We start from the raw sequence: 12,234 nt of genomic DNA on the forward strand, positions 1-12,234 counted from the left end.
AAATGGTTAAATTACCGATGTTCTTACGAGATAAGATTTGACTTGGGTGACCATAGTATGAGATATCTTGGGAAATTGTGGTTAAAAAGTATTAATTATGAACGAGTATTTTTTAAGACCGTTGGCTCTGTCTACCCCGCAACGGATATAGACGTGACCATATGTATGTATGTATGAGTATTTTTTAAATCAACCTTTATCACTTTTTTAATTCACAATTTGTTTTTTAAATATGTATTATTTGATTAAAATTTTTATAGGTTCATTATTTTTTTTTTAATTTGGCTTAATGTCAATAATACCTACCTGTTTTTCTACATGGATACTTAATTGGTTAATCTAGGTAAATTAAGTAAATATTTATAAGTGTTTCTAAACCATTAAACAACCAATCTCTTATTTTTCAGTGATTAAAGAAAATTTATCAATCAATTATTAATATTTATCCCCATCCGCCTGACGTCATATTCCATAACATAATTTCCGACTGTCTTTTTATCTGTGTTTTTTCAGATGTATTTAGACAGAAATTATTTTATAACTAAAGATTGTCAGAAATTAAGTTTTACGCCAGACGAAGTCGCTGGCAACAGCTTGCTTTATTATATTTTGAAACGGATAATAAATTGAAAGTCATTGTTAAAGAAAAACATTTGTATCTTGTTATCACCATATCTATGTATGTGTACTTATATATAAAGTTGAAATAAAGTATTATCACGTTAAAGAAACACAATGATTGCCGAAGTCCTCACGCTACTGATCTTAGTTCTAGCCATCACATACCATGTTTCTAAACGGAAATTTGACTATTGGAAGAAGCGAAAAATACCATACTTGAAACCTGTTCCCTTTCTTGGGAACTACGGGCCGTACATCATACAGAAAAAATATATTGGACAAACAGCGGCAGAATTATGTGAAAAATTCCCTGATACGCCGTACTTCGGAGCGTTTTACGGTACAGAACCTACACTTATTGTAAAAGACCCAGAGATGGTCAAGAAAGTGATGACAAAGGATTACTACTACTTCAACAGTCGAGAAATCTCCAACTACACTCATAAGGAAGTGATCACGCAGAATCTATTTTTCACCTACGGAGACAGATGGAAGGTCTTACGGCAAAATTTGACACCTATCTTCTCCTCCGCCAAAATGAAGAACATGTTCTACTTGATAGACAAAAGTGCTCATGTGTTTGAAGGTATGTTAGATCGTGAATTGAAAATGAATGATGTGCAAGCAGTGAGGACACTCATATCTAGATATACTATGGATTCCATAGGGTCCTGTGTTTTTGGTGTTGACACTGAGACTATGACAGAAGATCCATCAAAGAACCCATTTTTTCAAGTCGGCTCTCTTATATTTGCAGAGTCGTATCTAAGAAGCTTGATGACTGTCAGTAGAGCTATTTGGCCAGCAGTCTTTTATGGTTTGAACATGAAAAGTTTTCCCAAGGAAATGAATGATTTCTTTGATAAATTAATGAAAGGAGTTTTTGAACAGCGTCAGTATAAACCTACGAATAGAAATGATTTTGTTGATCTGATTTTGAATTGGCAGAAAGGTCATTACATAACTGGGGATAGTATGCAGAATATGAAAGGGAATGAGAAAAAAGTGAAACTGGAAGTCGATGATGAACTTTTGGTTGGTCAAAGTATATTGTTATTTGGTGCTGGATATGAAACTTCAGCAACTACATTGCAGTACACTTTATATGAGCTGGCTAAGAATCAAGAGGCTCAGGCAAAAGTACATACAGAAATAGATGAATATCTTCTACGTCATAATAATGCACTAGTATATGAATGTGTCACAGAACTACCGTATACGGAAGCCTGTGTTGATGAAGCTCTTCGTATGTACCCTGTCCTTGGTGTGTTGACTCGGGAAGTGGTTGAGGAATATACATTACCATGTGGAGCTGTTATAGAAAAAGGAGTCCGTGTTCATGTACCTGTGTATTATTTGCACCATAATCCAGATTTCTTCCCTGAGCCGGAAAAGTTTCGACCAGAAAGGTTTTATGGTGAAGAAAAACGTAATATCGTACCGTATACTTATATGCCGTTTGGTGAAGGACCTCGGTTGTGTTTGGGTGAGTAAAAATATTTGTATTATGTTGCAAAATATCTTGGTAATTTTCTTTGAAGGTCATCCTATTGGCATTAATTCCGATAACGTTCACACCTCTCTGGAGAGGAGCCCGGGGTATTATGACCTCGTGATCAGGATCGTTCCTGGGCTGGGTAAGTCAGGTTTTCATGTGTAGTGTCTCCTGTCTGATCTCATAGGGAAACCTTACCGATATCCGCTCAATGGTTACACATCTTCGTTGTCTGTATGTACACATTCCCATCAAGACGTTTTTCCTCACTACCGTAAGAGCATCATTAGTAAATAATTTAGTCAGGAAACAATAATTTAGGTAACCACGCAATTTTATTCGGGTACCTTAAACATTCATTCATCGATGTTATTATTATCATAAATTAAAAAAAAATTGAACATTCATACATATCAAAAAACAATGTTGACGTTGTTGAGTATTTGATGGCCTCTGTGGTGCAACGGAGCCACCGGAGGTCCCGGGTTCGAATCCCGGCCAGGGCATGATGAGAAACGAACTTTCTCTGATTAGCCTGGGTCTTGGATTTTTATCTATATAAGTATTTATTATAATATATAGTATCGTTGAGTTAGTATCTCGTAACACAAGTTTCGAACTTATTGCGAGGCTAACTCAATCTGATCTGTGTAATTAGTCTCGTATATATTTAAATATTTAGTGTTAATATTATGTTTATATGGACAGTTATTCGGTAAAAACGTACATATATTTTTTTATTATTTCAGGCATACGTTTCGCGAAAATGCAGATATTCCCTGCCATCATAACCCTGCTGAAGAAGTACCGGGTGGAGCTGACCCCGGACACTCCTCGGAAGCTAGAGTTTACCCCCACCACCATCGTCACCCAGCCTAAAGAGCTGGTCAAGCTGAAGTTTGTGGAGAGAGACGGGTGGCAACAGAGACTGTATAATAAATAGGTGCTTAGGAAAATAAATCATAATTTTATGTTTGTTACTAAAACCAACAATTAAGTCAAATTATAGGGTCAAATACAAAATATTGTTTTCTAATTATTACTTATTGTTGTTATTTAATTATTTATTTTGAAAGGTTATATACAAGTAAATATTCTGTGATAATTTTAAGCGCCTAATTGCGTTATTAAAATTGAGCCTTCAACCTATCGCTTTACGACCAATTTTTTAATTCGAACCAGTAATTCCTGAGATTAGCGCGTTCAAACAAACAAACTCTTCAGCTTTTTAATATTAGTATAGATATCAATTCCTTGCGTCATCTGCCCAGAATGTGTACAAATGGTTCGTGTTTTTCCCCAATTTACTGTAACTAGACCGAAATTATTATGTCATGAGCAGATATCCATTTGCGATTGTTTTTGTAGCGATTATTTCATTAATAATAAATGATTAATTACGTGTAAACGACATCTTACTCGTAGGTAAATACGAACTTAATGTTCCAAGTTGTCCGATCATCAGAAAAAATAGTTTATCATATTAACCAAAAATTATTTTTTCCAATTGACATGGTCCATTAATATTTATGTAAATTTGTTCTTGTATCGAGTAAACTTTGGGACTAGCGCATTGTGATTTCTAAAAATAAGAGAAAATCCTATTAATTTCCAATCATGTGGGAATTTTGGCAAGTCCTCTGTTAGTACACCGCTAAATTACATGCCGCTATTCTAATTTTAATAAAGCCAGTTTAAGATAATGGGATATAGGTACAAAATATATATTTTTACCTATGTCAGATATTAGTCAGTAAATCTTCTTTCTTATTTCTCTTTTATATGTATAGATTTTAAATAGTCTTACATGGAATATCTAGAATGAACGATTTCTTTACAAACATGATCTGGCTCATTTTTGTTCCTTGTTCTATTGTTCACTTAATTCTAGTACTGTCTGCTTAATTGCGACTAAACCGTGTACTAAAATGTTTTACTAAAGGTTTGAGTTTCTAAGGTATCATAATTCACAATTAAGCACCTCTTCCCTCTAATTTACTCAAAGACTATCAAAGTCAATTGAATATACCTATCAACCGCATAATTAGACTACTCTGCAGCGTCTGTTTGGTTAATTAGGTGAGCGTTAACGATCTTCGCAAACAGAATCTAAGCGCTTCACAATAATAATAATTATGTGTCTCATAATGCATTACATAAGTAAGTACGTCTAACAAAACCTTTTGATGTTAATTTTAGCGATTAAATAGTATTTCGCGTGCCTCCTTCGCGTGTTCACATTAAGCATGACGTAGCGGTCGTGTATTGGGCAACTTTCTCCAAATTACAACTCAAAAGTTTAATACGAACAGCCTCGAAGGACCGAACAACAAGATTCCCCGAAATTCCGTATCGCATCATTACAAAACTAAGTTTAATAAGTTCCCAGCGGTTGCCCGCGAGCTAATAACCTTTTTTCCCAAACACTCGCCAACTTTACGGGCCGCAACGGCAATAAAACTCCATCAGTGAGGAGGTGAGCTACGTGCGAGACGGTTTGCCCGACGCGGCTCTTAAAAGCCTCCGCGGTTCTCGGGACGAGAAACAGCAGGGTGCGAGGGGTGCGGCGTCGCGACGCCTGTCGGGCTCAGTCGGGCGCCGGCCTTTGGCAGCGCCGGTCGCTGCGCATGGCCCGCGTCAGGTAACGCGGCATGCGGCCCGCGCTCGCCGCGCTCGCGGCCTGCTGCGTGGTAGCGCGCGCCGAGCTGCCCTCCGCGCGCCTCGCCCCGCGCAACTTCACCCCCCAACATGTCCTTCAATGCTCTGAGGGCCTCGTCCTCCCGATTTGGAAACCTCTTGAGGATGTCCCGACTTTGGACATCGCGCTGCGGGGCGTCGTTTACTTCTTGGCCCTCATGTATCTGTTCATCGGCGTCTCTATCGTTTCCGACCGTTTCATGGCCGCTATTGAAGTCATCACCTCGAGAGAAAAAGAAGTGCGCGTACGGCGAAACGGCAGCGACCAAATCATTGTCGTTAGAGTGTGGAACGAGACCGTTGCCAACTTAACGCTAATGGCTCTGGGATCTAGTGCCCCTGAAATTTTGCTTTCAGTTATTGAAATAGCCGGAAAGAATTTCGAAGCTGGAGATTTGGGCCCTGGTACCATCGTAGGGTCCGCTGCTTATAATTTGTTTGTGATTATTGCTATTTGTGTCGTGGTAATACCTGATGGAGAGGTACGGAAGATAAAACATCTGAGAGTCTTCCTTGTGACGGCGACATGGTCAATTTTTGCATACGTTTGGCTTTACCTCATCCTGGCTGTAATATCACCGAGTGAAGTCGAAGTTTGGGAGGGCGCTATCACATTCCTATTCTTCCCGGCGACAGTACTTACGGCATACATCGCTGATCGGCGCCTACTAGTCTACAAGTATTTGAAAAAAGGATACCGTGTGAATGAAAGAGGAGTGATTGTGGAAGCCGAAGGCGACGGTTCTGTTGAAATGGCGCTAAAACCAAATAGTAACGATGATTTTGCATCGGATGATGAAGAAGGGCGTGAAATAGAAAAATCGCGGAAAGAATACGTGTCAGTATTACGGGAGTTAAGACGACAACATCCCGAGGAGGATCTGGAAACCGTCGAGCGAATGGCTTTGGAAACCTTGATGTCTCGGGGTCCCAAGTCAAGAGCGTTTTATAGAGTGGCGGCCACACGTAAAATGACTGGTGGTGGAGATTTCTCACGCAAAATATCTGAAAGAGCTCAAAGTGATCTTAGTGAGGTGAAGGCGGAGTTACAACGACGCGAATCTGGCTCGCTATCGATTGAGCCGAAGGGTCCTAACGTTCGATTCGACCCTGATCATTATACTGTAATGGAAAACTGTGGATCATTCGAAGTACGCGTTGTACGCGGCGGAGATCTCAATGGCGAAATATCTGTGCAATATACCACTGAAGATGGTACTGCCGAAGCCGGATCAGATTATGTTGCAGCTCAAGGCGCTTTGATCTTTAAACCTGGGGAGACAGAGAAAACCTTTGCCGTGCAAGTTATAGATGACGATGTTTTCGAGGAAGATGAGCATTTTTATGTGCGTTTGAGCTCTCCTAGAGGTGCATGTTTGGCTTCTCCGTCTACGGCTACAGTAGTGATATTAGATGATGATCATTCTGGTGTATTCTCGTTTCCGCAAAGAGACTTTGAGTTGACGGAGTCTGTTGGGACGTATGATTTGCGTGTGGTGAGAACGGCAGGCGCTAGGGGGAAGGTCAAGGTGCCGTACTGGACCGAGGATGGTACAGCGAAGAGCGGCTTGCAGTACGAGCCTGCGCAGGGGCATATTATCTTTGAGAACAACGAAACTGAGTAAGTAACTACTGTAGTTTTGTGATATTTTCTGAATATATTTTTTTTTAATGTGGTAATTTTCAGCATGATCTTAAAGATACTTCAAGGCATCTTTATCAAAGAAAAGAATTATTTCGTTTTGAATTAGACTGGAATTGAATTATCTATTAAAAAGAATATTATGTGTATTGAATTAACTAATATTGGTCCCCAAAATTTTGTTTCTAAAATAAAATCTCGTTAAAATTTACGGTGACCGCCTAAATATTAGGTCAAAATTAGCCACCAATTTAGGTTTTACAAACTACTTTCGTCTTAAAATCTTACGATAAAAATACAGCAAAATTTCACCTTCCAGAAACAATTGTATTTCGAATTCGAATAGATGGAGGTTTTAAATTACATTCGCATTTCACATTCGGTCAGTTGGATAGCCATAAATTGCGCTATATACGGTCCAATGCAAATCGGACAATACCATGCTGTTTGGGACAGTGTCTGAGCAGTGCTTTGAATTCTTGGATATTTTGGATAATCTTGGTTATGTAGATGTTATTTTTGCGCTTTATAGTTGATCTCTTTCCCGTGGTTGTCGTGAAAGATGACTAAGGGAATAAGCTATTTCACCTAGTGCAACTATAGAACTCCAAAGGACCAGCCGTTAAACTCAAGCCTAAGAATATTATGGACAGCACAAGATGAGGAACTTTGGGCGCTTGATAACGCATTTTCTTTGAAATATATTCTTTCAAAAATGTGTGGATCCCGACATTTACAGGAAACGGCCTCTGTGGCTCAGCGGTAGTACGCTTGTCTGTGACATCGGAGGTCCCGGGTTCGAATCCCGGTCAAGGCATGATGAGAAAAGAACTTTTTCTGATTGTCCTGGGTCTTGGATGTTTATCTATATAAGTATTTATTATAAAATATAGTATCATTGAGTTAGTATCTCGTAACACAAGTTTCGAACTTACTTCGAGGCTAACTCAATCAGTGTAATTTGTCCCGTATATATATATATATATAAAGAACCACTCCTTATCGTCCATATAGATTTCTATCCGAATTCGATATTGAATCATTTCACGTATCTGATTTTGGTCAAGTATAATTAATATTCGAAAAATGTATTCTTGTCTTAGAACAATGACCCCTGTGTGTTGATAATACTCTTGAGGTCAGGACCAAGTTTTTAATAACTAGGTATCGGTTAACATTTTTAACAATGCTCGTCACTACATAATTTTACTTGATATCAGTCTGTTTGTTACGATTGTCTTTTTTTGTTATTGATTTGAGTAATCCAACACACCTTTATCTTTTTCGTATTTTTGGTGATAAACTAGCAATCTGAATCTCAATTTCATCATAAAGTCATCCAGCTTAACGTGGTCTATCCGTGTTTTCGAGACTGTTGGCTCTGTCTACCTCGTAGAGGATAGGGATGCATGTTATGTATTCTCTTAATTAGTTGCAATCAAGAATAAAACTTGCTTAAAATAACATAAAGAGTTGTTGAAATTGGCAAATAAAATCTGTCAGGGAATGTCTCCACTTTACTTATAGGTTTCAGGTTTAAGTATTTTGAATATACCTTCAGAGTATATAATTTATCCTTCACTATCAAAAATACCACAGCTTGTATGGCTTTGAAGCCATACTCACGCAATGAGTATAGATCCACATGGGTACAATTAGCCACAGAAGTGCATCGATAAATGACACATCTCTGCACTAATATTATACGTGAGGTCGGAGGTCTTTTGTCACTTGCCATTTCACTTGTCATTCTCTTTCTACTCATACTATCCCTTACGCTCTCAATCCATCTCTTTTTCGGACTTCATCTTCAAGGGTTAATCATCGAAAATTATAAACTGATTGTTTTTTTTCCACTAAAAAGTACATTATCTGCGGGTTTTATAGGCTATACATTCATACATTCATATGGTCACGTCTATATCCCTTGCGGGGTAGACACAGCCAACAGTCTTGAAAAGACTGAATGGCCACGTTCAGCTATTTGGCTTAATGATAGAATTGAGATTCTAAAAGTGACAGGTTGCTAGCCCATCGCCTAAAAGAGAATCCCAAGTTTGTAAGCCTATCCCTTAATCGCCTTTTACGACATCCATAGGAAAGAGATGGAGTGGTCTTATTCTTTTTTGTATTGGTGCCGGGAACCACACGGCACTATTTTTTATTTTAAGGCTATGTTTGTATGTAATTCTTGGCGCTTGTTAGTAATAAATGAAACTACCAATTTTTTTTGTTTAAATGTATTATTATTGGCATTTACTTTCACGTCAATGCTGAGTTAATTGATTGATTTTAATTAATTCGGTGATTACGGATCATAGTAACATGATTCGGTTCCGAAATAAAATAAAGGTACTTTACGTGCGTGTTTAATACCTGTAGGTATTATTTATAAATAGTTGGGGCGATTATAATTTATTTAAACTTTATTTTATGTACAACAGGTGGACTTAATGCCACAAGGCAGTCTCTGCCAAACTTCTCAAACCTTTGGATCAATGTGAGATTCATGTAAGGGTGGTGATTATCATCTCATTAAATTATCATCCCACAAAACAGCTCTCGAACTTACTTCGTAGTTAGCTCAATCTATGTGATTCCGTAAATATTAATTTATTTAGTGCACGAGTGACTTTACCTATTGACTGTACTTATCACACTGTAAATGTACCTTCGACCGCAGTAGCATTTCCAATGCTACTCTTAATCCGTTTAAGGTAAGATAATCCGGGGTTATATACATATAACCTTCCAGAGATATTCCGCTTATATAATCTGTATTATATTTCAAATATCTTTGGTCTCCATCTTAGGTACTAACAATTTTTATTTTATTTATTTATTAAGTAAATAAAAATAAAGTTAGTAAAGGCTATATAATATCACGCTGCAACTATAACGAGCAAAGAAATGGAAAATGTGAAAAAAAACGGTGAAAATTATTCATCATTAAGGGCTTCAATGATGCTCAAAATAACTGTTCCACGCGGACGAAGTCGCTGGCACAGCTAGTTTAAATATAAATGTAGTACTATATATATATACAGGTAAACTTAAACGTGATAAATAAACAATTGAGCTACCTGCCTCATATCCCCATAATCCAATAAAGACATTTTATTTCACGTAAAGGGACGATCACATAAAGGGTCAAATAATCCATGATATTCAAAATGTACTTAGGAAAGGTGTGATATCGGTTTGGTTATTATTCGAGGCCAAATTCTTTGGGTCCGAGATCAAATATTTTCTAAGAATGGAGTTCAAATGTCATAAGGTAATATTATGTGGTATTTTTATACGATTGGCTACGTTATTGCTTGTTCTTTATTCAAATTCTGTTATTTTTTCTGAGATCATTTTGTATTCGGCCAGTAAGAGCTTGTGAAAATTTTATATTGGCAACGCATGTCATCTCTTAAAACAAAAAAAAAAAGGTAACAGGTACCAAAGAAGCAAGAACTTTTTTGAAAAGCCTCTCCATCTCATATTGGGAACTCTTCCCGTCTTATTGAAGTTAAAATATAGGTATTGGTTATTCAAATTTGTTCTTCTCATTTCTAAGAGCGGATAGGTGGAGCGATAGGGAATTATCCCCTAAATCCTGTTAATATTAAGTCTTTTTTTTCCATTCAGTTTATTCTAATGAAAATAACATCACTTTTAAGGCCAGCGCAGACGATAGCCATTTGTCTGCCAAAAAAGATAACTTCAATCTGTATCAAATAACGCATACGGCTACTGTTTCTCATCGTTTGCGCTACTAACGCAACGCGTTATTTTGGCGGTTAAAATCACCTCGTTCACATTAAGACTATTCATCCCACGCGACTTGCATTAGCATCAAATTGACCTAAATTAACCTCAAAGGGCCAAAACATTGGTGTGAGGTCGTTGAAGCCACAAATGGGTTAAGCCACCAACTCTATTACAAACTTCTAATTCCGAAGCATAGGAGATTCAAATCCGACTGGTTTAGTTGGATTTGGGATTAACTATTTTAAGTGATAAATATGACGATTACGTTGCCTCCTCAGTTTAATTACTTGCGTTGTTAGTTTTGGCGTTATCATCATATTTTTAAGGCACAGACTGAATATATCTCGGCATAACGTTGCTAGGAATTGTAATGGTGAATTCGTGGATTCAAATATTTGTTTTATAGCATGATTCAGGGAATCTAACGAGAATCACGCGTCTGTATGAATGGTTCTGTAAAAAATAATTTATGGATAATCAATTTTTCTTTATGTATTTTTTCTATTTGTTGTTTTTTTTTTTGGAAATGTTTATATCTGAAAGTAATGGATTTATAGAATAGTCTGTGGAATTGTTTATCAAATCATACAAGAATTATGCTAGTATTGCTTAATTTATCATAACATCGTTTATAATAGATTTTTTCAAAAATATTCATATTTTTTTGGACAGTCATGTACCAAAAACCTCTAACGAGAAATTTCTCAAATAAATTGTAACGTTCCGTGCAAAATTTACTCTCTTAATGAAATTATTATTCAAGGGGAGAGATTGGGGCAATAATAAATTCGAATAAGACCCCGTCGGAGAGGAAAGTAAACCTTGACAATTGTTTTATCACAGAGTCTATAAATAAATTTCTTCAATGCGGTTGGAGAATCAAAGTGATTTTCATTTTAAATGATTTTTAAAGTAAAGTGATAGTAGATTTAATCCTATTAATATTCTAAATGCAAAATGTATGTCAGGATGTCATTATGGATGTTTGTTATTCTTTCACTAAAACTACTGAACCGATTACGATGAAATTTGGTATGTAGGTAGCTGAAGACCCAGAATAACATATAGGATACTTTTTATCCCGGAGTTCCCGCGGGATTGATTCTACATGTGTACTAAATTATATCATAATCCATTCAGTGAGTATAAAAGTTAACAAATCACTCACCTTTTTTTGTGCAAACTTGTCTGTACAGTGTAGTCATACCATGAACAGAACATCTCCAATTAGATCATGGTACGTAGGCGTTTCCCTAAAATCGTTCTCATTACTTTGTAGCCCACTGTACGTTTAAAAAATTCCATGGAGCCACATTGCGGTGTCTCAGTGATGTTCTAAGAAATCGTTTCGTGGAAAATTTGAATGAATTGTCGCTTAGTGTACCACGCTGGTTCCATGCATAAACAATGCACTATCCGCGCAGCTGTAAGTCTGCGGTGTAAGTCATAAGAGTTGGCGGTTAGTAGTAAATAAAGTTAGAGCTAAGAAAAGGCAAAGGCTTCTTGGTACAAGCACATATTTGGTACTGAAAATTGAAAATGAAAATCAATAATGATGATATTCAACGTAACAATGCGCCTGGACCTGTTATGGAATTCACATATTTACTTTTTCTATGTATTTATATGTTGTTATGCCACAATATATTATATATAAGTCGTTATATAATTACGTCTTTATTCCTTTTGGGGTAGACAGAGCCTCACAAAGACTGACAGTCCACGCTCAGCTGTATGGCTTAACCATAGAATTGAGACTCATAAAGTGACAGGTTGCTAGCCCATCGCCTAAAAGAAGAATCTCAAGTTATTAACCTATTACTTAGTCGTCTTTAACGACATCCTTGAGAAAGAGATATCTATATCGCTTGCAGCAGTTCGTTCCAAGATTTGACTTCAATGAAAAACGCACAACAACACTTCAAAGGACTTAAAAAACACAAAATCTTTGACTTTGTTTAAAGGAAGACTTAAAAATTATATCTACACCAAAATTTTGTAAATTACTTAACTTTTCGAA

At 37.0% G+C, this 12,234-nt stretch overlaps 2 protein-coding genes across 6 annotated transcripts in view; both read left to right on the plus strand.

Annotated features, from left to right (window-relative positions):
- The first annotated feature begins 702 nt into the window (after positions 1 to 702).
- The window catches only part of LOC106136244 (cytochrome P450 6B5), a 425,135-nt gene continuing 413,603 nt past the window's right edge, over positions 703 to 12,234 (plus strand). Inside the window, exons 1-3 of one of the 4 annotated variants that reach the window (XM_060949057.1) lie at positions 703 to 1,207; positions 1,994 to 2,107; positions 2,866 to 3,158. In XM_060949057.1, the coding sequence (XP_060805040.1) occupies positions 736 to 1,207; positions 1,994 to 2,107; positions 2,866 to 3,059 (780 nt within the window). In that variant the 5' untranslated portion in view covers positions 703 to 735 and the 3' untranslated portion in view covers positions 3,060 to 3,158. Of the gene's footprint in view, positions 2,108 to 2,865; positions 3,159 to 12,234 lie in introns of those variants that run through there. The other 3 variants (XM_013336731.2, XM_060949058.1, XM_060949056.1) reach the window with 3 other exon arrangements.
- The window catches only part of LOC106136243 (sodium/calcium exchanger 1), a 92,265-nt gene continuing 83,440 nt past the window's right edge, over positions 3,410 to 12,234 (plus strand). For both annotated transcript variants that reach the window (XM_013336730.2, XM_060949054.1), the window contains exon 1: positions 3,410 to 6,434. In XM_013336730.2, coding sequence (XP_013192184.1) covers positions 4,768 to 6,434 — 1,667 coding nt within the window. In that variant the 5' untranslated portion in view covers positions 3,410 to 4,767. The remainder of the gene's footprint in view (positions 6,435 to 12,234) is intronic.

This window comes from Amyelois transitella, chromosome 18 (genome assembly GCF_032362555.1).
Source record: "Amyelois transitella isolate CPQ chromosome 18, ilAmyTran1.1, whole genome shotgun sequence".
Taxonomy (NCBI): domain Eukaryota; kingdom Metazoa; phylum Arthropoda; class Insecta; order Lepidoptera; family Pyralidae; genus Amyelois; species Amyelois transitella.